A 27,371-nucleotide genomic window follows, 5' to 3' on the forward strand; every position below is an offset into this window, starting at 1 on the left:
ATTGGGATTTTTTCCTATGTTTAAGTGGAACTGAGCCATATCATAATGTAATTGAGTTTCTCAATCTGTTTTTGCAGCTAAATATATCATAATAAGGTTCGATTTTATTTAAAAATAGGTGAAAAATCCCAATTTCAAGGGTGCGTTACATTCAAAGGTATTTCAAAGGGAATACTCCACTTAACCCTATCCTTATTTAAAATTATTTTTATAATCGCAAAATATATTTGGTTTATCGTGCTTTAAAAACACAATTTTACACATTTATTTTGTCCTGTGTGCTTCTGGTTTTACTTTTATAATTCAGAGTATTTTTTATTTATAGGATTTTTAAAGACCTTTCATTTGCTCAAACTTTTATAGAAATCATTTAAGTAAAACCAAAGCTACGATTAATTAAAGATCAAAAATGAGAAAATTCATTTTGCCTATATTACAGGCGCAAGAAACAGTAGCTGACAAAATAAAATTATTTTCGTAATATTTGAATAAAGGCAACAAGAAAAATGGCTTAAGAACCTAAAACAAAGAACAAAACTGTTGCATATTTGTTAATAATAAAAATTAAAATCCTCGAAAGGATAGGCAAACAGTTTTCACTTCTTCTTGTTTATTTGATTCATAAAATAATCAAAATGCAGGTAATAATTTCGTTAAATTCCTTTACTTTGATGTTACTTAATAAGGCGCATTCGGACCATTTATCTAACTTGTCGTAACGTAATTCATAAAACTTATACAAAAAAGTCCATCTGCATTAAACTGAATAAATTGAATGTCTCCCAAAAGAAAGACAAATGAAAAAAAGTGTAAAGAATACAAAAGAAAATTCTTAAACTGTAAAAACAAGAATTAAGAAAAAGCATTGAACCTCTTACTATCTGTATTCTCTCTATATATTAATCTCTAATGGATTGTCATTATTTTAACTGAGTTTGAATATAACTGCTTGGCCGAAAAAAAGAAAGGAAATTGTAATATTAAAATAAGCATTCTATTCGTCTCTTTTCCAATACATTGCCCAGAGTATTTGCATTTTAAGGATGAAAAGTATAAAGTCGTGTTGAAAATTTATCGCATTACAAATTCAACAACAAAAAACCAATCTAAACAACTTTTATGAAAAAAAATGTGGAAAATCAAAATTTATTTAGGAACTTACCTTTTATTTTTGATTTACCTGGAACATAAATTTAGAACAATTGTATTATAATGTAGTGATGTAAAGTGAAAGTATATAATTTTGTGATGCAGATTAATTATAATGGGAAGGTGAAAGATGAATATAGGCTTTGCTGATAAACTCATGTGTTCGTTATTGTTTGTGATTTGAATGGTTTTGCAATTTTAAGTTCACTAGATGTCTCTGCAATCATTATGACTGACATTTGAATTTTTTGAGTGATAGCCCTGGCGGTGAGCATTGGAAATAGTTCGCATTACATTGTTTTTGATAGCGCACTCTTGCTCTCAATCTTCCGGATTAATTATCGAAATAGTGCAATCATTCTCAGTGTTTTTCCACTCTAAACATGAGTTAGAAGATTTAATCGGTGAGTACAATTATTAATCATTGCGATTAATCTACTTTATTAATATTGCTTAAGACAGCAATATTGATTTTTTAGTCGTCTCCTGGAACTTGTCATTGAACTGTCTGGATCAGACAAAAAATCATTTTCCGCGAATTTTCATGATAATACTAGTGCAAATTGTATTCTTACTATCAAAACCTTTTAATTTCAATTACCTTAACCATTCAAAGTAAAGAATTTTAAAGGAAATACCCTTCTTTTAGCAAAAAAAAATCCCAGTGAAAGTTGCAGCTCATGGCTGTCGGTCAATGCATTTCAGTGAATAAAAAAATTCCAACGTGGAAAATGTGCGATTTATCGTGATAAGTAGAGCAGTAATCAATTAAAATCACTCTTCAACTATCTTTTGACCAACATTATAAGGTTTGCCGATTGATTTTACTTTGAAAAATATTCCATTTAGGCATTTGTGCCGAAAACATAAGAAGGCCAATGCAGACTACGATTCCCGGATATATGACGGAAATCGTGTGAAAAGTGTCACGAACTTGTAAAGTGTTCTAAAGAAAATTCCAAGAAAATTTATGCAAAATCGATCTTTAAACAAAAGCACCCTGGTATATCCAAACGAGAAATTCAGAAAGAAGAACTTTTAATTAAAAATATTAAAGTATTCTCTCTTATCAAAGTAGTACTATAACTTTTATTAGCTGATATATTGCTATATAGATTTCGAACCAGGCTTAACCTTTTGGAGTATATCCTTAATTATTCAAATGTGCAAGCAAGTTGCAGTGCATTAAAATGTATTTCAATTAAAAATAATATATTATGTATTCGCAAGCTAAAATGTCTTTAAATCGGTTTTGTTACAAAATAATTGAATAAATACAACCACGTGGTTAGGGCTCAATAGGTCAATTGTAAAATGTATCACTTCGAAGACATAAAATAATTCTAAACCTTCAATATAGGGGAAAGTACTCTCCCTTCGAACGTTTATGCCTTCGAATAATGTGAATTTTCTTTTATCTTACACATTTCAACTAAATATTAGTTAGCTTATTATCGATTATTGATAAATTTAGTGAGAATTATGTGTATGCACCTAGGCAAAATAAAAGAAATTCACATTATTCGAAGGCATGAACGTTCGAAGGAAGAGTATTTTCTCCTAGATGCTAGAGTAACATCTAGCTTTAGTCGTTTTTTCTATTTAAGTTTCTTAAATAAAAATTTATAATTAATATTTAGTTCTTATTAGATTTTTTAGGTGGGCACTCAATGGGTCAAGTCGTAGAGCACTCGCTCTATGATGCAAGGGTCCCGGGTTCAAATCATCTTTAGGTGACCAGGAATTTCTCTGGCGTTAAAGGTGTTCGAATTACATCCCGTGAGCTTCACTGCACTTGTATAAGAAAAAATAATAATGGGTGTTCCGAAATTCCCTTACGGGAAGGCCTAAGTTCCTCAATGGAACGTTGTGCTTTGTGCTACCATTATTATTATTATTAGATATCTTAGGTGATGGGATAGAGCCAACTCCGGGAGCACGGGCAAAGCATCCACACTGCGGGGAAGGCGCTCCTGGGCGCTCTACTACAATGGATTTAGCAAATTCTTCCAGTGAATTGCTTCCAGTGAAACGCATAGTTTGACTTCTCCAACTTAACTACTTTATTTTTCCAAAATCAGTGCAAAATATAATACAGTATTTGCAATTCAGCATTTTTCAATCAATCGCTACACTGTAAATATTAAATGTATGATTTACTCCATACACATTGTAACAAATATTCCGATACGATTAATAATAATGTGGTCTGGCTATATTCACTCATATGAGTGGATTTTAAGTGTGTTGTAGTCCGTTTCTGTTATTTATTGATTATTTATCTTTTAAGCTATTGATAGTTTGATCCTTTTTAAATATTTTATTGGACAGGATATCGGTCAAAATAGGTCTAAGGCCTAAGGCCTAGCAAGGAGATTAAAGGGTGGAACCAAAAGAAAATTAACAATAATACAGTAGACTCTCGCTAATTCGGCTCTTTTAAGATCGGGCTACTTTTTAATTCCGGCGGCAGTTAAATTCGAAAATAGTTTGTTGTCATTTTTCAAGTTCGATTATGACTATCAAATGAAGCAAATATGCTCAAATTTGTCATGATTTATCTTATTTTTGATGTGATTTTGCATTATAAGTGGTTTTCATGCAATTTATAACAGCAATGAGCATGTAAACTCAATATGAGTATGCAAATGAACAAAAAATCGTTACATTTCAAATAACTTGACGCCCAAATTTCTCTCTAATTCAATTGACATTTCGGTCCCAAATGCCCGAATTTAAGAGAGTCTACTGTAATTCCTTTGGAATCATTTCGCACGAACATTTAGAGTGTATAAGGTAACATGGATATGTAGTCATTGTTACGTTACGAAGGCTCGAAGGATTATGGCGTTTTCACACTAGAAGCAATTTTTGTCAATTTTGACGTTCCTCCTAGGCCTCTAAAATCTCTCTAGTACACGTTATGTATGTGAGGAACTCCAAATGAGGATTAGCACCAGCTTGGGTTATAAGTGCTACACTAATAGCTATTTTGAGAATTCCATAATCAGAAAACTCATAGTGCAGAATGGGTGATGGGCCCTATATAGAATAAGCTTCCTTTCAAAATGTTCCCTTCTAAAACGAGGAGCAAGGACAGAAAGCTATGGGTTTCATTTCTGACAGCATGGTTCTTTTTTCCAGAACAGGTACCGAACTGACTCCTCATAAAAAAAAGTCATTAGTGCTTTTTTTACCTGTGAAAGGTGAACAGGAATGATATTCCAAGAATACCAAAATCCTCACCATAACGTAATATTGCTTCTTAAGAAACAGACTTTCTTAATTAAGCAGTCTTACAAAGTTCCAAGGCATTTTGTCTATGGTCACACAAAGTTTTAAAAATTATCGGAGCGAAAACAGAAGCATTCCCTTTCTGTAGAGGTGACAAAGCATCTCTGCTTCGCAGAATGCTCGAAAAAGTTCTAAATCTATATAAAATAATGAATTCAATACAGTTCCTATGCGCTCATCGCCGTCTCAGCGTTGATGCCAGCCTTCAGGAACAAACTTCCTTTAGAAATATGCCAGAAATTCCCCGCACTTCCCCCTACAGATATCATGAAACAGATATCTATGTTATATCTGTATCAAGCATAGCAAGATGTCTTTCAGGCTTCGCACACTCTAGCTTTGAAAACTTTATATTTTTATCATATTCCTTTGACCCTTTAAGGACGAGAGGGTCAAGAATAGAGGGTCAGAAAAAAAATTTTAAGACTTATTACAGCAAAATATACATCTTAAGGGGAAAGCGCGCTACCTTCGGACAATTTTTGCTTCGAACAATTTATTTTTTTGAATGTATTACAAATGAATTTGACCTATTATAATATTATATTTTAATAGCTAGTCCAATGCCTCAAATTTTCAGAAAAACGTCATGGGTCAAATCCAAAAGAAACATAGAGAAAAAGTTGAATTGTCCGAAGCTTTAATCGTCCGAAGGTAGCGCGCTTTCCCCTATATGGCCGTAGGAAGAATTTCATTTTTGGATCACCGGTAACCCAATCGTCTTTAAAGCTGTCTTCAGACTAAAGCTTTGATTGAAAGATTGAAAGCCCAGTTTCCGAAGGTCTCAAAATCATAAATAACAAGCAATTTTTTTGGTTCATTAGAGTAATTATGTAATCCCAGGTCAAAATGTTCCAGAAAATCTTGACTGTTAAGAAATTAGAGAAATTAAGCCATAGGTATGTCTAAGTCGTAGATCTGAAGCCTGTATAAAGGATTAATGAATCTGACCTGATTTTTTTTAATGAAATAATGTGACTTAAAACTGGCTATTGAAATATATTGCTATTGGGTCGGATTTATAAAAGAAATATGGAGAAGATAGGAAAAATATGAAGTGTTCGAAGCCAAAGTGTGTGCGAAGATTGAAAGTCTTTCCCTACAAATCATAATTTCATAATTTTTAGTATACTTATACCGGTTAACAGCCAATTTGTATTAATACCTCCGATAGGACGCAATGTCCCAGATGCATCTAAAATTAAAAAAGAATAGCTGAGCCTTACAACATTATTAGTAGTGATTCAATCAACCCATGAGCAAACTTTAGTGAAGATTTTAATAAATTTGTCAATTGATTAGAAAAAGAAATAGTTTCAATGTAAAAGAAGTACAAAGAAATTGTGGTCACAAAAAGATTCTGTAAAGTTGAGCGGTAAAAAAGAATCTATTACCCATTTCTGATAGTGTAACATAGTTGGAATTCAAGAAAGAACACCTCAAAAACCTTTCTGGAAAGATTTTTTCCAGCTTGCTTTGGAATTAGATACACAAACGAGAATACAATATCATACATAAACCATTCTGACCAGTTATTACTTCTCAACATTCTCCAGAATTAGGGTAATCTCAGAGATCTTTCTAATCTGATCGGGGTATTCTTCGCTTTCTTGTTCTTCAATTTTCCAATTAAAAGGATAATATCTTTCCAATCAAGTTAATTTCAATGAGTCCCAGTCGAAATTGTGAAAGCCAAAATTCCAAACGAGAAAATTTTGAAAGCCAAAATCCCAAAAGGCTCAAAATTCCAAACATCTTTAATCCCAAATGAGCCAAATTCGAGATTTTGGCTTTTTGGATTACGATCTATTCGGGATTTTGGCTTTCCGGATTTTTGGCGTTCGGGATTGTGTCTAGCACCGGATTTTAATTTATTAGAATAATTCATTATGTTCAAATATGATATTTTAGTAGTTTTTCTTAAGAATGAAAAACGGTTAACAAAAAGATATACGTAGGGTGCATAGGGTCGATGGGATATCTGTTCGGCAGAAAACACTTATTGGAAATCTCATTAAAATAGTGTAATTTATTAGAAATATGTAGTAAAATTCAAGTAGGGGAAAATGCTCTCCCTTCGAACGTTCATGCCTTCGAATAATGTGAATTTCTTTTGGTTTTCGAAAGAGATTTACACTAAATTATCACGGAATTATCAACAATTGATGATAAGCCAACTAAAATTTAATAGAAATGTGTAAGTCTTTTAGGAAAACTAAAAGAAAATTCGCATTATTCGAAGGCATGAACGTTCGAAGGGAGAGTACTTCCCCTATATGACGATTTTCACAAATCTACCTTTTCCTGTATGTATAAATGTTCAAATTTCTTATCCAAAATGGTACAAAATACTGCGTTAATAGGTCACAAGTTCTTAAAGTGCCAATAGGTGTCCCTTTAACCCTATATGAGGAGTTAAAAAAATGTAGTGAGATTCGAAAAAAAAGCTTTATAAAGTTATATGAATTGAATCTCTATTTTGAATGCACAAAGAAATTTCGGGACAGGACAGTATATCCCAAGCCACTTTAATAAAAAGTACGTGGTCTAATAGAGTCTAGTTCAGTATTCCCTAAAGTCTCAACTACTTAAAAGCATATAGAAAATCTCATGAGATATAGAGAGAAATAAGGCTGCGAAGATTGCAAAAAAAAACTATCTCAGATCGTTAAAAACCTAACATTGGGAGTTTCTTTTCCACCCAAGAGGGATAGGAATTTTATCAGCCAAAATAGATGTATAAAAGAAATTTCCCTACCCAAGAGGAGGGAACAAAATGTTTATTGACGATGTGTTTGTCCCATTATCATTAAATGCATCACAAGAAATCAATATTAAGCAAATGGGCTTTAGGAAAAGACATAAAAGCTATAGTGATGCCCTAATTCACTGAATGTTTTGATTTTAAAGTGCAGATATTCTCCAACCACGTTACATTCATAATGGGCAATAAAAATGTGCCGTAAAACCATTTATTTAGTGAAATAATCGCCTCTATAATCCAAATGACAAAGGTCTCCTTGTAAAGGAGAATATTTGAGGTACATTTTAGTATGAATATAGAAAATAAATTAATTCTCGTTGGAAGAGCAACAAATGGTTATTGGAAGTTGCCCTATGACCTGAAAGTTTAATTGGAATGAGATAATGATACTTTTGGTATTGAGAAGAGCTACTCCCTTGCGCTTTTGTAGTAGTTTGTGCTACGATGACATCATTGGATCTCATTGAATATTCCAAAGACGATTGCAGAATGCAAATTAGTAATTACTCATTTTACAGCCAGCATTCTCAGCCACACGTCTGACATGCGGAGTGTCCAAGAAAGTGGAGTAGTGTATCTCTAAGGAGGCACACGTGAGAAATAGAATAGTGCACAAAGTTCACGGGTGAAATGTCGCAGGAGGGTGTTTCAAGCTTTGGCACCACCAAACATTCTGTCCGAGGAATTTCCAGCACAAAGCAAACCACACGCCCAGAGTTGCATCAGATCAACAATGTTGTTTCTGAGAGGTATCTCTGGGAGATGCGGAGAAGAACTCCCAATACCACTCCCGCTAGCACTGTGCTAAATTCTCCGGATCTCACTGAAAGTGAATCGAGGCATGGATATCATCATCACCATCATCATCAGTATCCCATTAAATTGGGAAGAAGTCCGGTAAGTTTTAAGCTTTTAGAGATCGAATATATTGACCGTCAAATGTTTATCGTTAGCCTGAAAATATATTTTTTACAACTTTAGGGCAGAATCACATTGACAATAAAATGTTCGCCGTAGCCTCACCGTATTTTGTTATAATTTACGAATTTTCATTGCAATTCTTACGCAAATCTTCCATTACCGTATTGACCGTATTACTTTATCTCGAACTCGGTGGTACTAGGTGAAAATAATTTAAGAAAATTGAAGAAATAAAACGAAAATACGATAAACGTGAGCAAAAAAACGCGAGAGAAATTAATCGCACAGTTTTTTGCTCACCGTTTATTGTATTTTCGTTTTATTTCTTCAATTTTCTTATATTATTTTCACCTAATGCTACCTAGTATGAGATAAGTTAATACGGTAATCGAGAATTTGCGTAAGAATTGCAATGAAAATGCGTAAATTAACGAAATACGGGGGGCATTTTACTGTCAATGTGATTCTGCCCTTACGGTATTTTTAATCATATTTATTAATGCAATATGGAAAAATAAGAAGTGTTTGACTGAAAGACTTACACATACGAATATATCCTCAACGAATTTACAAATATTAAGTTTCTATTTTCTAGAAAATTAATTTCTAAAACAATACTGCAATTTCAAATAATCTACAATTTTTTTTTAAATTTTTAATTTAGAAATATTGTAATCAAGTCGAATTTTTTAATAAACTTTTTAATTGTTAAGCGATAATTCAAGTTTTCTTCTCTTCAAAACACTTTTCCATATCCACGAAGCTTTTTTTTTTAAATAGGGGAATACGAATTTCAGACCTAAGACTTAGCCATATGGCTTAGCTAATCTAATTTCTGATCAATCACAATTTTTTGGAAAAAAAATTAACTTAGAATTGGATTATTAAAGATAACTGGCCAATTAGGTTCTCAAAAAGCAATAAAATTGCTCGCTATTTAGGATTCTGAGACCTTCGGGAATTGGGATAAACCTCTAGTCTGAAGACCGTCGAAGATTTCAGGTTTTGCACACATTCTGGCTTCCCATATTCTTTTAATAAATCTGACTTTTTAACTGCTCGAACTCCACGAGAGGGCAATTTTTTTCAACTTTTCACCATTCTGGTCGCCACATGGTAAGAGATACTGACTTCCAGTCTTCGGTAACCCCCTACGAGTCAACATTCTCTAGCTAACTTAACCAAATTAACCCCATACCCCTTCCATCCACCCATTCCATAAATATGAATTTTTGATTTATCTCAAAATTGGCCCTGGCGATTATGTTAACTTTTAATTACGTTTTGAAGGTAGTTCAGTTGAACATTTCGTCCTTCCATACGTTCAACCGAAAAAGAAACGATATCTTGAATTATTCAAGGTCAAAGTTCAAACACTTTGGAGGACCTATTTTTCAACCGATTTGGCCCTTACGTGGAATACAGTAGAGTCTCGCTATAGGCCATCGCTCTATAGTCCACAATTTATCGACCGTTGATTTCAAAACACTGATTTTATGTTAGGTTATGTTTTTTGTACGCAACAAGCATAATTATTTTAATATTTCTGGCAAACTTTATTGAGTAGTTGTGATCCATAATGAAGAGAGCGAGGACAAGTACCAGAATCGCAAAGAAAGTGGAAGCCGTCGAGCAATTTCAATACTAAAAATCGTTGATAATTTTAAAAAATTACATGGACTATAGTGCGACCCAAGTGTCAAATTTGAAACCAAATATGGACTATAGCGAGACTCTACTGTACTGTTTTTCGCGTTTTTTTAGTCTTCTGATCTTTATAAAATTCATATGGTAAGAGATATCGACTTTTGGTCTTCGATGACCCCACTAAAATGACATTATTTTGAAACTAATCTCTTTCTTTTCCCTTCTCTTTTTTAATTCGATTGTCACGTGCCTAAAATAAGTCAAAAATGAGTGTCTTTTTCTTTTTAACTTTTCTCAAAATTGGTCCTAGGTTTTTCAATAATTTTCAGATATGTTTTGTAGTTAGTCCAACTGAATATTCGTCCTTAGGTATTTTTCACCGGTTCAATCGCCATCTTGAATTATTTAAGATCAAATGGCCTAACTTTCACCCGATTTGGTCAATTAATTACTTTAAATGTTAATGATTTTTTTTAAAATACTTTTTCATTTTCATTTTTAATGTGTCTCGGCTAATTTACCAGTATAATCTTATCAAAGCATAGAATACTACTCAAGAGCAAATGGTTCAAACTCAACTTAATTATTTTCACAGTCAGACATTGGTTTTCCTAACCAGAGTTTATGGTTCTGAAAACCATAAATTTAGACACTTAACCATGAAGTCTGGTTGTGAAAACAATTAATAATGGTTGTGATAACCAAAATGGTAATAGATACTTCATCCGATATAGCGCACCTTTTTCAAATAGTTATCAATACCAAAAAATGGATTGTCCTATATTAACCATTTTTTATGATTCACACAACCAAATCTAAGGTTGTTGTATACTATCTTTTCACAAAAACTGAAATTTAAATGTAAGAGGTATAATAAATTTGTTTGCAGAATAAAAATATTATCCTACGAACAGCAAATCATAACTAATTTTACATTTATGTGTTTCGCCTAATTATTTTCTAATTTGATGGTCAATATATTCTATAGCCCAGAATAAAAGAGTTTTTATAAATAAATTGAACTAAATTCAGGTGAGTCATGCGGACTCTGCAAGTCCTGTAACTCCTCCTGGTGGAGCTGCTCTCGTAACTGATGGTGAGATGGTTGTGTTTGACGATATAGGTGATAGTTGGAATGGTGGCCGAATGATTCTTGACTCCCCAACAACATCAGACGTCGAAGGAGCTGCAGCTCCACGACCGGATGGTACATCGTCTCCGGGAAGTGGTAGTAGAGTAACAAAGATGATAGGGGGCCTTCCAATAGCTGAATACGAAGGATCTCCAAGGCGTTTTGGGAATGTTCAGTATGACTCTCCTGTAGCAAACCGGACAACAAGTGGGAGGACAGTTCTTGCATCACCAGCTGTATTTCCACGTCCGGGTTTTCCACATAGGGTTGTACCGTCTCCCAGTGGAGGTGCCTATGGGAATTGCCAGGAAGATGGTCAGGAAGAGGTGAAGACACAGCCTCCGACAACTTTTGACTATCTCTATGAGTTCTCGGAGACTCGGAAGGTTCTTGAAGAATTCTTCAAGTGTCCGGAGAGTGACAGTGAGCGTGCCAAGAGCAGCAGTAGCGAATTTATTCCACATGGGTATCACAATCAACTGGACAGTGTTCAGGATCATTGCTACATTGGGCAGAGATTGGCTCAGAAGACACAAGAGAGTCAGTCACCAACGAGACGAATCCGCGAGGAAGAATTCGATCACAACGACATTGAGCTGTATTTGGATTCTGGGAGCAGAAGTAGCGGTGAACTGGCGGACACTGAATTGGAGCACAATGTCAGGAGGCACTCGAGGAATTTTACTCTCTCTCCAGAAACCACCGATTACGATTCTAATTGTGGAGATCTCGATAGTTTATCCAATGACATCAATGGAATTGTTCCGGATTTTAATAGGCTGTATACATCAATGCCGGTACTGGAGGATGGGCTATCAAGTGGACATGCCTCAGATACTGAGAATAATAATCCAGCAATTGGGGTAGATATGAGACAGAGAGTCATCACTGGTGGAAACTTCCTGGAACAATGCTCAAGTCCCAAGAGATGCATCGAGGGAAGTCAAGAGGCAGAACCAAGTCAGAATAATGTTTCCAAGGAGGCTAGAACCTTCTCAACTCCACCTCCGCCTCAGGTACTTACCCAAGATGTTCAGGCTGCGCTCAAAGACATCCGGTCTACCCTTCAGCGTACAAAGACCCTTCCGACCACCTCAAACCCGCCTCCAACTGCTGACAGAACTGTCCCCAAGGGCATTTCGGAAGGTGCAAAGGATGCACAAGAATCACCTGTCTGGGTGCCCAGGCATCACAATAATGCAGCGTCAAGGGAGAGTCTAAGCTCAGAGCATCCCTCGAAGGCTATGAGTGGAGAAGACGAAGAGGCAGATACAGATCTCGAGACTGACAGACTCCTGGGGCAACAGAGACTTGACGATCAGGGATTCTATGAAGATAGAGGAAGTGGAGTGTGGAAAGGAAAACTGGCCAAGTCACCGTCAAGCTCAAAATCTCCTCCACTGAGTCAACTAGCACAATCGACAATCCGACAGGGCGTGGGAACAGCCCTGTCACCAACATCACCGGTTTCCGGCGGATCTGGCGGACGGATGTCACCAGTTACACTTGCAGACAAAAGTCCCACGGATTCCATCGGTTCCAAGAAAGACGACAGCAGAAAGGGCAAAAGCAGAAATAAAGAAGGTAAGTCACAAATGCCCCATCAAAACTTCCTCATTTTAATGTTCCTTTGTGATTCACTGTGACTCAGACAAGATGTTCCTCCCTATAGATGTGCAGTTATTCATTTTTAATGGTATCGAATGCTATAAGTGGTCATCACTATCGCATTAAGTCTTTGTGCAAAATTATAGAGGCTATAAACCACAAATACAACTTATTCATAGCTTTTATGAATCGGAATCATTAAGACAATACACTCATCCGCAAATGCATTTCTTATAATTCACAGACTTCATAAGGGTACCAAGAATACTCTGATTTTCAGTAAAAGATTTATTTTTGTCTATAAAACAAAATATTTTAAAATCTAAAAATTTGCAAGAATATTAAGAATTAAATCCAATAAACCTTTCCTATTTATACGCAGCTCCAGCAGGAATTATATGATGTTGAGAGGTTTCACGTGATTTTCAATTCTTGTAATAAATATGCTTTGATAATTTCACATAATTTCGAAGTCAATATCAATATTACAACGGATGTGAAATTTGGGGATACGAAAATTGCGGGGAGCTGGAAGTGATTCAGAGGAAATATTTTAAATGGGTACTAGGACTTAAACAGAGTACAAAAAGTGCAATTTTAAAATCGGAAACTAAAATGGAAAGGATAGCAACGGTAGCAGCTAGCACGCTAGCAGAGCAATCAAGTTCGAGGAAAATATTAGAAGAAGTCCGTACAAGGTGTTGAAAGAGTGTATAAAAGAGATGAGGAGAAATGATCAACCGGAATCAACATGGAAGAAAAGTAGAAGGAAGTTCTTAGAAAGAGTTGGTTACTCTGCTGAAAAGATAGTCAATACAAGATTAAAAGAAGGAATGTCTATCTGGTGCGAGTTACAAAAAAGAGATCGCGAATGGATAGATTAGGAAAGATGTAATGCACTGACAGAAGAATACAAGCTCTTACGGACCCCTTGGATACCGAAGTACTTGAAAAAAGGAATTGCAATAAAAATACTTGCAAAATATAAATGTGAAAATGGGGAAAAGGCATTAGAGAGATGGAGGAAGGAGGGAGACAAAAAATGTACTTTTTGTAATACAGGGTTAGACGATTTAAGACATGTATTAGTAGGGTGCTGCAGGGATGTAAAAGGGATGGAAGATAGAGGAGAAATTCTGAACGAAGATGGAAGAGGGGAAGATTATTTAAGAAGATTGGAAGTTGCAAAAAATATGTATTAATGTTAAATTGGGTCCCGGTCAAAAACCCGAACGCCAAAATCCCGAAAGCCAAAATCCCGAATGGGCCAAAATCACGATTTTTTAAAAGTGTCATAGCTACTCCCACGATTGTACCCACGCTTGCTGGAAGCAAAGGGAAATCTTCTGTGGCTTGGAAAATTATTCTATACATTTTCCTCCATATAATTTATTTAATCACTTTCAGGATTTTGAACATTCGGGATTTTGGCTTTCGGGACTGTGGCTACCAGTAATATAATTGAATTTCTAATAAAAATTAGTTATCGGTTATGAACCAGTTTATTCCCAGTTAAGTTTTATCGGTTCAGCGTCGAGCGAATTTTTATTCATTTCGACCGCCAAGATCAATTTGCTCGACACGATTCTTTACCCCTATAATTCAACTCAAAATCGAATTTTCAGGTTTTCCGAATTGCAAGCAACCGGAGTTGCCTGTAAAGAATCTCAGCTACCATAAGCTTATTTGGGTTTAACACTGGTAATTTTCTAATCTAAATAGTTTGAGTACAGAATATAGAAGGCAAATCAAAGGAAAAAATCATTGAAATCGCTTAATAAACATTATAGATAGAGTCAGTAGATGAGATAGAGTCATTATAGATAGAGGTAGGAGAGTCGGAGTACAATGGGGTGGAGTAAAGATAAACGCTAACTATCGTCAGAAAGATCTCGATCTCAGATACAAAATATCACAATTTCATCTAAATCTCTTCATATAGAGGTCCAGTCAGATTATTTTAATTTAGCTCGGACCAAGGTAGAGCGAGGGTAAAGTACGACTCACCGTTTGAAAACTCTTAGGATCTTAGCTATAACATACTAAAATTTAACTGGAAGTTCCGAGATATTCGTCATCAAATTTTCAATAATCGATTTTGCGAATAATTTGACCTTCGATTAAATCCTTATCCTATATCCTATGAAAGTTTGGTGTTCAGAATAGTTGTAGTATTTCACTAGAGTTTTCCAAAACACCAAAAAATCAAATTGTAACCGGAACTACAACCATTTCAAAATTCATTTTTTGATCATTTCTAAGTTCAAGTCAGAGGGTTTGGGAGACTTAAGGCTTTTAATCGAAAGCTTTGAGGTCCAGCAATATCATATTAAAATTTGAGACCGATCCATGCCATATAGGCTCAATTAATAGAGAAAAAAGTGAGGGGAAAGATTATAAAAACCAGTGCAGCTTTGTCATTACTTCCGGATGGGTTATGCAAAAGTTTTGTAAATGACAATGAAGTTCCGTACCTCTAAATCCTATGACTAAAGTTTAAGAAAGGTATTCAGAGCTTTGTTAATCATTTTGAAGAGAATTTTAGAACTCAAAATTATCTTTTCAGAGAACTCAAAATTATTAAAATCGGTTTAGTATTCACGATAAAAAATTTCGGCACATATTCGTTCCAAAAATTAGCTCGTCCACGAACACCAAATTTTTTGGTACAATCTTATTCCTTTTACAAAACTCAGGAAGATACTCGCTTCCAACTTTTAAGAACAAATTTATATAAAACGAAATCGACTCAAAGTTTCAGATATTCCACCGTATCAAAACGGTTCCCAAAGAAAACTCCTATAGAATTCTTACTATATTTCGTAGCAAAACTGTGAAAAAATAATTTGAACAAATAAATGTATCTTGTAGGTACAAATTTGTTCCTAAGAAAATTTGTTCCAATATTTTGGTCAGTGTCCAAAAGGTTGTACCGTGTTGTTAACTTAGTAGCAGTTTCTATTTCAGATCTTGATACGATCAATTACGTAGATTATTTTTTTGGTCTGAAAATGTTTTAAGTTCAGATTCAAAACAAAAATAAGAAATTATACATAATAACATCTTTTTCATATTTATTCTATATTACCTAATCTGTGTCGTTCACTATGGGCCCAAGGGCACTATCTCCGATAAATGTTATTAAACATTTAATACAATATTAAACATTTTAGTTCTATAGTGATCTCTTATTTACTAGAGCTTTGAAGCATTCAAATTACTCAAAGCTCTAGGAAGAGAATATTAGATAACAAATTTGTCGGAGTTGTGATCATGTAATAACGAAGGCTATAAGAATTCTGTGGCAAAAACTGAATTAATGGTTTACCGTTCAAACATTAGATGAATTTTTCACTTATTTGAAAGATTTTTCTAAGTGTCTAAAAAACAGTTGTAGTGACTTCGACTCAAAAATAAAATTCAATTTATTTTGTGCAAAACTGCAAATTCTCATTGAATTCCCACTGAGGTCTGTAATTAAACTTTTACTAAAAAGCTGAGGGGTTGGTGAAGAAATGAGAAAATACATTTATTTGAGTTTGTACTTTGCGTAAACTTTCTGGAAACTTTTCTTCGACATTTGTTAGTGAAGCAAAAAAAGTGCAAGTGCAGATGCTGCAGATATTCTTAAAGGTGCTACACATGTTGTAACTTTAGTTGATTTATGGCCGCAAAGTTTCTAATTGTTAGCTGTCTTGTTCCCACTTACAAACTTCTCCAGGTGAATTCCCTGTGTTTGACCCTGTCGTGTGCTTAATGCAATAATTTATTGTAATGTTGTCTCACTTGTAATTTGAACTCATGAATTGTTGCTGTGTAGATGTCTATTAGATTTTTGTTAATTGGCCCCTTGGGAAATATCACTATTCCTTGAGGAATATCTTCGTTTGAGAACACTGTGAATTTGCTTGAGACCAAGAGAATGAAGAAAAAAAACCCTCTCACATTTTCCTTTCTAATTGCTATTTATGCACTTACCATATCCATTGGATTGTCTACCGCTGTAAGTGATTCCAAACATTCACTTCATTATACGGCAAAAGGGACATTTATCTTGCTAATAATATCCGCAAAGTCCTAATCCAAAAGCACAGAAACTCATTCAAATTGGATAAATGTTCCTTTTGCAACTGAAACAGATGCATCAATTCAATTACGAATTCAGTCTAATTAAATCGAGCTCTTATATACTGATCCTCAAATATTTTACTAAAATTTGGTGAAAAAGGATCCTCCTATCTAAACTATAAGTCACTGTATCAATTTACGATCGAGGGTTAGAGGTTCTTTGCGCAAATTTCCTATATCTTGAGTATATTTGGCCCTTAAACGTAATGATAATGCCCTAGACACACTTACGACTTAAGCCGAAAGATGACTTACAGTGGAAAATGATGGAAGTGGAGTTTGGCCATTATCAAATATAATTATGCTAAACCGTCTCTTGGCTAATCCTCAGGTCTATCAAGGCCCTGAGGATGCCATTATGGTCATAATTTTAATACTAATAGTTAGACTTACGTCTACGAAAATAAATTTAATAGAACTGAAGTATAAAGAGTTAAGGAAACACAGTGTTGCATTTTAATACAAAAAAAAAACGATTTTAATTACTTTCGAATTTGTACACACGAAAATTTATATGATTTCTTAACGCCATCATACTTTGAAATTATATAACTTTTTGTTGCAAATCTGACCTCGATTTTATTACAAGATAATTATTATTGATAACAAATATTTGATGCATTAGTTTTAGCATTTAATTAAATAACTATTCCCCTTTCGAGCAACACAGGTCAACATTATTTTCTTTTTATGGGATTGTAGGTTATCTCGATCCCGCAGTTCTCATCGAAGGTGTTCTCTTCCGAGCCCGATATTTAGGCTCCACCCAGCTCGTCTGCGAAGGTCAACCTACAAAGTCAACGAGGATGATTCAAGCAGAAGAAGCTGTTTCTCGAATAAAGGCAAGATTTTTAATTTCAATTCCACTTTAATGCTTCAATGCTTCTAACAGAACAATTTCTCAATAAAACTTTTGCTGCTTTTCCAATGGAAACTTTAGGCATTGGTAAGAGCGTAGAATTATCCAAAATTAATTTGTTTACTGTGATGAATGTTCTGCAATTGAATTTCCCATGAAAATTACAAGAACGGCCATCTGATTTTTTTTCTTATCATAGATAGTAATGAATATGATGAAGAAAGAAATTTGGTATTCAAAGTTAATTTTTGTAGGCACCTGAAGGTGAAAACCAACCCAGTACGGAAGTAGACCTGTTCATTTCGACGGAGAAGATTATGGTGCTGAACACAGATCTTAAGGAGATCATGATGGACCATGCCCTGCGCACCATTTCGTACATCGCGGATATCGGCGACCTGGTTGTTCTGATGGCGCGTCGACGCTTCGTGCCGCAAGACGTGGACGACGGACCGAAGCCCAACCGGACGCCCAAGATGATCTGCCACGTTTTTGAGAGTGACGAGGCCCAGTTCATCGCTCAGTCTATCGGTCAGGCTTTCCAGGTGGCCTACATGGAGTTCCTCAAAGCCAATGGCATTGAGGACCACAGCTTCGTGAAAGAAATGGACTACCAGGAGGTGCTCAACAGTCAGGAGATCTTCGGAGACGAATTGGAGATCTTCGCCAAGAAGGAGCTGCAGAAGGAGGTGGTAGTACCCAAGGCCAAGGGAGAGATTCTAGGCGTGGTGATCGTGGAATCAGGCTGGGGATCTATGTTGCCCACAGTTGTCATCGCCAATCTTCTTTCTTCTGGCGCTGCGGCTCGCTGTGGCCAACTCAACATCGGTGATCAGATCATCGCCATCAATGGACTCAGTCTCGTCGGATTGCCACTCTCCACATGCCAGACGTACATCAGAAATACTAAGACACAGACTGCAGTCAAGTTTACAGTTGTGCCTTGTCCGCCTGTCGTTGAAGTCAAGATCAAGAGACCCAACACCAAATATCAACTGGGATTCAGTGTTCAAAACGGAGTGGTAAGTTTCAGACCGGGACTGGGGGTGAAAACGTATGATAAGCGAGTTAAAAGTGATTGAAAAATCAGTTGCTTGGGTGATCATGTAGATCAGTCTTCAATATCGGTTGATTGTTTCGATCAGTCTCTAGGATCGGATGATTGTCTCGATCATTCTTTAAGATCCGCTGATCGTGCCGATCAGCATCTAAGATCAGCTGATAGCACTCTTGTCAGTTCCTAAGATCCCGTCGATTAGTCTCCGAGATCGGCTGATCGTGTCGACCTGTTTCCAGGATTAGCTGATCACATTGATTAGTCTCCAATATCGGTTGACCTCGTTGATCAGTCTCAGGATTGGTCAATCGCGTCGCTCAGTGTGCAAATTGACTAATCTCGTCAATCTCTCTCCAAGATTGGCTGATCGTGTCGATCAGTTCCCGGAATCGACTGATCGCTTTGATTAGTCTCTAGGTTCGGCTGATCACGTCGACTAGTCTTCAGGACTAGCTGATTGCGTCGATCAGTGTCTAAGACCGACTGATCACGTTGATTAGTCTCCAAGATCGAATGACCTAGTTGATCAGTCTCTACGATCTGCAAATCGTGTCGGTCTGTCTCCAGTATTGGCATATCGCTTCAATCTGTCTTCAAGATTGGCTGATCGCGTCGATCAGTGTTCAGAATCGTCTGGTCGCGTTGATTAGTCTACAGGATCGGTTGACTTCGTCAATCAGTCTTCACGATCGGCTGATTATGTCGATCAGTCTCTAGGATTGATCGATCGCATCGATCAATCTCTAAGATCGGATGATCGCATCCATCAGTCTCCGGGATCGGTTGATCGCGTCGCTCACTGTTCAAGATTGGCGCTTGCGTTAATTAGTCTCCGATCTAACCGATCAGCCTCCAAAATTGGCTGACCGCGTCGATCAGTATCCAGAATTAGCTGATTGCGTTGATTAGTTTCCGGGATCGGCTGACTTCGTCGATCTGTCTCCAGGATCGGCTGATCGCGTTGATTAGTTACCAGGATCGAATGATCGTGTCAACCAGTCTCAGAGATCGACTGATCGCGTTGATCACTGTCCAGGATCGGCTGATCGCGTTGATTAGTTACCAGGATCGTCTGATCACGTCGATTAGTCTCCAGGATCAGCTGATTACATCGATCAGTGTCTAGCGTCGGCTGGTCACGTTGATTAATCTCCAGGATCGGTTGACCTCGTTGATCAGTCTTTAGGATCGGCTAATCGCGTCAATCAGTCTCCAGTATTGGCTTATCGCTTCAATCTGTCTCCAAGATTGACTGATCGCGTCGATCAGTGTTCTATATCGACTGGTTGCGTTGATTAGTCTCCAGGATGGGCTGATCGTGTCAACCAGTCTCCTAAATCGAGTAATAGCGTCGATCACTGTCCAAGATTGGCTGATCGCGTTGATTAGTTTCCAGGACCGGTTGACCTTGTTGGTTTGTATCCAGCATCGGCTGATCGCGTCAATTAACCTCCAAGATTAGCTGATCGTTTGGCATACCTCCCCCATTTTTGACTACAACAAGATGTAAAGTCATATAATTTCTCCGTAGATTTGTAGTTTGCTGAGAGGAGGAATTGCTGAACGAGGAGGAGTCCGGGTGGGTCATAGGATAATCGAGATCAACAATCAGAGCGTTGTGGCTGTTCCTCACGAGAAAATCGTCAATTTGCTGGCCACTTCCGTTGGAGAGGTACGGCAAATCGACCTTCTCTGGTTAGAATCTTGCTTATTTTCTAATTTTCTTTCAGATTCTCATGAAGACAATGCCGACGTCGATGTTCAGACTCCTGACCGGACAGGAGAATCCCATTTACATATGAATCACATATCAATGGATGAAAGGTAAATTGTGAGATTTAATAAGAGAGAGAAAGAGATTATTTAGCGCAAAAGAAAGAAACCAAATCAAGACACTAAAATCCCATTATAATCGTGGACAAAACGAAGAAGAAAACATTAATGGAATCACTATGTTAGCAGAAAGACATTTAGCAAAAATGAGTATTTAATCCTCAAGTACTAAACCTTATTTAAAAGAAATTTAAAAAAAAATCTCTGCCTAAATGTAATTTTGAGGGAGAATGAACTTTCAAAAACAAAAAAAAACATAATTTCTAGTCCTCACATTCTACATGTATTTTACAGTTTTAAATTGATACGTAAGCATTAGAATGGAACGTGCGAAAGAATAAAATCGTGTGTATTTAGTAGTGAAAAAAAAACTGATATCCGGAGGCATGGAGATATTTAAAAAAAAAAAAACAGCGTTTAATTGTGAAAAATTCGGAAGCTGGGGGAAGATTTATGCAACAGACTGTTCCAGAATAGAGACAATATTGTGAATGACATGTATTTTTTAGTCATTAAGTAAAAGAAGAAGTATTTAATAGCAGAGATAATATGAAAAATTACATCTTGAATGTAGAGTATACTTTTTTTTATTCTTCAAAATGAATTTTTCACAGAAATTATTTCCAAGGGTGAAATGCATGAGAAAAATGCTATCGAAACTAACCAGAAAGCAATTTATTCTCTAACAAAATATTCAATAAAGAAACTCATAAAGTTCCTGTACTAAGCATATATTCTTTTGCAATTTCTCGAAAAATAGTTCTTCCTTCAATTTTTTTATTCTAATAAATATTTAAACTTTTCCACTTTAAGCAGACTTTCTCATGCATTTTTATTGTAAGAAACAAGGGAGTATTTTCGTAAAGATGAAGAAATACCATTTCTTTTTCGGTGTTAACAAAACAAAAGTAAATAAATAAACAGTGTAGATGAGTAACTTTTTAGTGAATTGATGAATTACAAACAGGGTGTTTATCGTAGAAGAAAAAAAGAGAGCATAAAACTATTGTCATTTTGAGGAAAATCTCAATGAAGTGATAATAAGAGCGAATTGAGGGAAATGCAATATTAAGTGAATGTTATTGGCTGACGCTGTGTGTCACAATCTCAGGAAGATCTTATAGACGAAAAAAAAACCATAATAGAATACAAAGCTAGGAGAAAAAATAAAGTTTAAACCATCTCATTCCATTCCTATTCTGAATGTCCTGCTATTTTTTTCAAGAAAAGTTTGAAAATCTGAGAAAATATCAATGCACTTGAGATGAAACTTAAGTTTAATCAATAGGGGAGAATTGGGAAGTTTTACGCCCCTGAAGTGTTTTTTAAGACTCATTTTCTAAATAAATGTTTAATTTTTTTCATAAGTTATGCATCCGTGAAATGAAACTGAACCATCCTTTCCTACTCACATTCACTACTGACCATTCGAACTTTCTTTCGAAGATCAAAAAAAGTTAAGTGAAGTTCACGTATCTATCGATTGGATCGCTGATTGCACTTGTTCGAATATCCGCTATTTTTTCAAGTGAAATTTTTCAGAAATGAATAACCTGAGTTGAATTTTTAGTTTTACAATATTCTTTTCTAATTTAATCCATTTCCAAGTAATATGAAAAGTGATAAGCTCAGATAAGCTTATAGTAGCTGAGATTCTTTACTGGTAGCCAAGAAATGCTTATAAATTTGAATGTAAGGAATAAATCGCACCGAAAATACTGATCTTAATGTTCGAAATAAATAGGATTGGCTTTGTTCGAATCATTAGGGGAGACTGGGGCAAAAAGTCACAAATTGCGGACGGAACTTGTGCAGGGAGTTCCGGCACAAGTGAAAACGGATTGAAAGAATTTGATATTAATTGCCTACTGTTGGGAGTTCATTCATAAAATAATTTTTGAAATACCCCTAAATGTATGCAAATATTTTTAACACGGTAAATTTGAAATACATTTCTTATGAATCGTTAATGCTGAAAATAAGTCGAGAATTTAGCACCGAAAATGTTTTGCATTCATCACGGCGTTTCCATAATTTATTCTAAAGGCTTCTCCTGTGGGTATGCAATTTTTCTGTGTCACTGCAGTGAATTTGCGGTTTTTTTTCGATTCTGGGAATTTCTTTGAAAGCGGAACTCCCTGTATTTTTTTTGGCTTTCGAAACCGATCTTCAAATATTTTTTCTTTTGGAGAAACTTCAGTTGTTGCTACACTCAGTCCCGAGATTATGCACATTTTCGGGACCGAAAAAACGTGGAAAATGGCATTATGCATCGAGAAAATTTGCATATGCGTAGGAGATTTTTTTGAATAAGTCGGCCGTAGAACGAATTTAGCGCAGAGTAAAAGTAGTCAAAACAAAAAGATTCAACTGTTTAAAAGCCATTTATCGACAAACAGTACTTTTTGGCCAGAGTTCTTCAATAAATGATTAGAATATTTACAATTTTTACCTTAATAAGAGAAATTAAAGTTTTATTCTGACAATTTTTTGTCGCTCGCACTCGCACCCGCCAACTCTTTAGTGGCCGAGTGAAATTGATTCGCACACCCCGTAGATTCAAAACCTTCTGCAAGGATCTCTTTATAACATAAAGTAGTCGTTACACGTACTGCGGAATGTGGTAGCCGACTTCTTCCGGTTCTAATAACTGCCAAATGCGAGTAACAGTTTCAAAAATTAGCCCTCTGGTTCATGATAGTTCCGTAAAGTTGCTGATGTACGTCCCTGTTTGAATGTCGAAGTGCTCAAGTGATAAACTGTGATTTATTTTTTTTTCCAAATAACTGAAACCCTTTATGATTTTTGTCTGTATAAAATTTTGCCCGTTTTGCGAAAATTTTAGTTCGAAAATTCGAAATTTCGTTTAAGTCTTCGAACATCAACGCTCTTTTATGCAAATATAGTTCCACTTACCTTTAATTTGGAGAACCAAACTCCACTTTGTGAGTGCACTAATTTTCGATAATCGATTTTTCGATTATATCACCCTTAGCTCCCCTATCGAAGGAGCTTCGAAAGAGCTGCAAGTTTTTCCGATATCTTACGATAAAAGGAGAGCAAACAAAATTTAAGGACATTCCAGATAAGTTAATTAAAAATAGAATAATTTGTTGAAAATCTCATTAAAATACATCTTTGCTCAAAATCAGATTTTCAAACTTTCTTGAAAGACCAACCGCAAGAAACTACTAAAACTTCGAATATTCATTGCCTAATAGAATTTCTCTGAGGACTAATTTAATCAGAAATCTCACAAACTTCACACGAAAAATGCAGCAAAAGCACACAGTTTCCAGACTGCAACTTTCCTAACAAATATCGCTCAAGATGTTTTATAAATAGTTATTTGTGTATATTTTTCTAATGTAGTAGAATTTCTCCTAAATTCAATCAATTCATTTAAAATCAGTCAAATGCTTGTAAATCTTAAAACAAAAATGACAACAACAAAAAACAAGCAAATTGCGCGAATGAAAAATTTTCCTTCCCCTCTAGCTGTCCTAAAGAAAAAAAAATGAAGAAAATGGAGATGAGCTACAGAAGCTTCTAAAAGTGAAACAAAAAAATGTGAAAAATCTGCAATTGAGAAACGATATAAGATTTTTAATAAATAATCAGGCAATAATTTATCACATTGAGAGAGAGAGAGGACAAGAAAAGCATAGTTGTAATGAAAGTGAATAATAGACAAAAAAAATGTGTAAGCGTCATACAATAATTAAACAGTGTATTTACCTTTCTTAAAACAACTCTTGTAAAAGCCACTGAATTGATTGTAGTTTTGTGATTATGTGATAAGAAATTAATTTTCTTTGCAACTGTTTTTTTATTGGACGAAAGAAGGAGAGAAATATAAAAGTTTTTTTTTAATAATGGTCTCTCAAACAATCAATATTCCAATTTTGTGTTCTCTATTGAAAGAAAATGATGCATTTCAAATTTTTTCTAATGATTTTTTTTATTACAGTTCCTAGCCAAAAATAATGAAACAATGCGTCAAAAAATACAGTGCGCCTCTAACACTGTATAACAAATCGTAAAAGAAAATTAAAAAAAAAAACAAAGTTTTCGTCAATTGAATTTCATCAAATTTAATAAACTGAAATGCATTCCTAACAGTATTAATGCAATTTTATTGTAAATTTCTGGGTCATTTTCTACAAATTTATTGACTTTTGGAATTCTTTTTCCAAATTTTGCATTAAAGAAATTCGTTTAAAACTGTCTGACATATGATCGAACAATTAATTTTCTACAACTAAAAGTGAAATCCTTTGAATTACAACGTTTATACAAATTTCCGTTAAACAAAGTTCAAAGTTTTTATAAATGAAATTGAATTATAATTTAATTTAACTTTTCAATTGTTTGTAAAGTTTAATTATATCATGATATGATTTAGTTCCATTTAAAAATAGGAGAAAAAAGCCCGCAATTTTAAAGGTACCCTAATTTATAAGTGCCCCACTCCCTTCTAATGAGTAAAGTGGCGGCAGTGATATTTATAAACGAGATAACTAACACAGGCATTGATTATTACAGTTCTGGAGAATCTGGGGAAAAGAAAGGAAATTTACTAGGTGAAGTGCTCATGCTTTGTACGATCCAAAGCTTCATAATGACTAATGTTTTCTTATCTTTTTAAATAAATGTGATTCATCCCACTAAAAACTAAGAGAAACTGCCCAGTTTTTTTAAAGTAATATTGCAAAGTCATATTTATTGAGAAACATAAAAAAATTAGTCATTACGAAGCTTAGGATCATACAGGGCATAGGCATTTTCTTCTACTCTACAAATTTTTCGAAAATCGTTTTCTTCTATGGGAAAGCGCACTACCTTTGAACGACGCAAGCTTCGGATAACACAATGGCCTCAATTCTGAGATCAAGATCAAGATTAAAATTTCTCGCTGTCAAATTTTTCCAAGATCAAGATTTCATATTCTGACGCAAAGCATTTATGGAACTTAAAATGTCTTAGCTAAGAACCAAGATTTCAAGATTTTCCACACTTAACGAAACCTCACTTCTGACAAATATCCTAATTTCTTTGCCGAATTTGTTTATATTTGGTCATATACATTATGAAAATGAATTATAGGACGTATTAAAGGATAAATGAGAGCCCATGAACGGGAATACAGAAAGTGCAAACCAAACTTATGACCTGTAATAAACCTTAAATTCTTATGCAAGATGTGATTCTTTTTCAGGTATTCTCAGAGTGTTGTACTTGTATACAAACATCTAGAAATATGTACTATTTCGATTAAATTACAAAGCCAAACTCAGTATTTTTCATAGTAATTCTATTTTTGTACCATCTCTTATAAAAATATTTATCATCAATAGTCATTACCGTATGAAATTCTTCAAATTGTTAGTATCTTAAAAATTCCAAGCACCTCCGAGAGGTTCTTGGAATTATTACAAGAAAATAAGAAATTTGACGTCTTGAATTCTTGAAATATTGGTTTCAGAATTACAAATCTTGATATCCACACGGTTTATGTTTTGGATTTCAAGATTCCAAGACATTTGACAGATTTGACATCTTGATCTTGATTTTTTGATTTCAGAATACCAAAATCTTGAAATTTTCTTGATCTGGATCTTGATCTTGGTCTCAGAATTGAGGCCAATGTTTTTCTATATCCTTAATATATTTTACCCATGGTTCTTTACTGAAAATTTGAAGCTTTGGACCAGCTAATGAAATAATGAGCAAAATTAATTTAAAATACATTGAAAAATGAATTGTTCAAAAGTAGTGCGCATTCCCCTACTAGTACACTCTCGCTTATCCATGCAGTATGCATGCTTATCCATACTTATCCAGTTTTTTTCTTGTAACTTTTCCAGGAATATCTTAATCAATATAAAATTTTGTGGGGATGTAGATCTAAGGTTTCTGCATCCAATGATACCATCTTTTTATACTACTGTAAGTAGACTTGCAATAGTCTTCTTCGGAGTCGACGATATTCACTTGCTTATTAAAATTTGGAACAAATTTGAAATGTGATATATCGGACAAATTAATTTAGAGTTGTAATAGCTCTCTTAAAATTTGATAAAAACCAATTATACAATCATTAAAGTTCAGTAGATTTTTTTGTTACTTAATAATTACCAAAGTTTTAAATTTCAAATACTATCCTACAAATTATATCAGAGACGGGGCTTCTTTATCAAGAAAAAGGACCTTCATGCCCTACCCAGAAATTTATGACTGAATTGTCTAAATCGATTTTTATCTTTTTAAATTTAAATATTGCAATTATTTCAAATTTAGCAAGCCATAACTTCTGCAAGAGGCACGTTCTTAAATTTTCGAGAAGCGTTCTCACGAATTTTAATTGTTCTACAGAAAAATATCAGTATCAAAAAGTTGCTTTTTACACAGATTCCAAAAATTACTTTAGTCTTATGGTCTCTACATACTAGAGAAATTTATGTCCATATTAAAGCAAATTTCCTACGCATGTTTAAGAAAATCTCTAAAATATGGACATATTTTTCTCTAATGTGTAGAGACCATTAGTCTTACTTTTGGTTCCTTGGTGAGTACTTTCCTGAGATGTGCAATGTGACTTTTGAACTCACCTTCTCCAAGTGTTTTCCTCCAACTTTTCTTTACTAAAATGTGCTTTCATTTTAAAGAATCTAAAAAATAGAGTCACAACACCAGAAGTTTTTTTTTATAAATTCCACGTAATTACTAAATCTGGGAGTGCACTGTATTCCAATTAACTCTTAAATCAACATATTTCTCAATGAAAAGCACTGATGCATTATTTTTGGCCAAGTTCTGTTTCAATTGGAAGGCGAAAACAGCTGAAAAAATCACTGTAAAATTCACATATAAAAGAAAATGTGAGAAAAATTTCGATTAAGTCGTATACCAAAGTGAAAAGAGAGAGAAAAAATAAGAAAAAAAAAATAAAGTGAATTTTTATGTTATAGAAAAAAGC

General features: G+C 34.8%; 1 protein-coding gene across 4 annotated transcripts; it reads left to right on the forward strand.

Annotated features, from left to right (window-relative positions):
- The first annotated feature begins 1,417 nt into the window (after positions 1-1,417).
- Positions 1,418-27,369, forward strand: LOC129807034 (uncharacterized). 4 transcript variants are annotated; one of them, XM_055855995.1, is made up of 8 exons: positions 1,418-1,553; positions 7,726-8,104; positions 10,808-12,491; positions 17,346-17,485; positions 17,757-18,524; positions 20,091-20,231; positions 20,290-20,383; positions 23,891-27,369. In XM_055855995.1, exons 2-7 carry the CDS (start codon positions 7,838-7,840, stop codon positions 20,359-20,361), a joined length of 3,072 nt encoding a protein of 1,023 aa, XP_055711970.1. In that variant the 5' UTR covers positions 1,418-1,553; positions 7,726-7,837; the 3' UTR covers positions 20,362-20,383; positions 23,891-27,369. The 4 variants fall into 4 exon arrangements, with proteins under 4 accessions (XP_055711970.1, XP_055711968.1, XP_055711967.1 ...); XM_055855993.1 differs by lacking the exon at positions 23,891-27,369 and adding an exon at positions 20,687-20,933; XM_055855992.1 differs by lacking the exon at positions 23,891-27,369 and having other exon boundaries at positions 20,290-20,933.
- Positions 27,370-27,371: the final 2 nt, after the last annotated feature.

This window comes from Phlebotomus papatasi, chromosome 3 (assembly GCF_024763615.1).
Source record: "Phlebotomus papatasi isolate M1 chromosome 3, Ppap_2.1, whole genome shotgun sequence".
Taxonomy (NCBI): Eukaryota; Metazoa; Arthropoda; class Insecta; order Diptera; family Psychodidae; genus Phlebotomus; species Phlebotomus papatasi.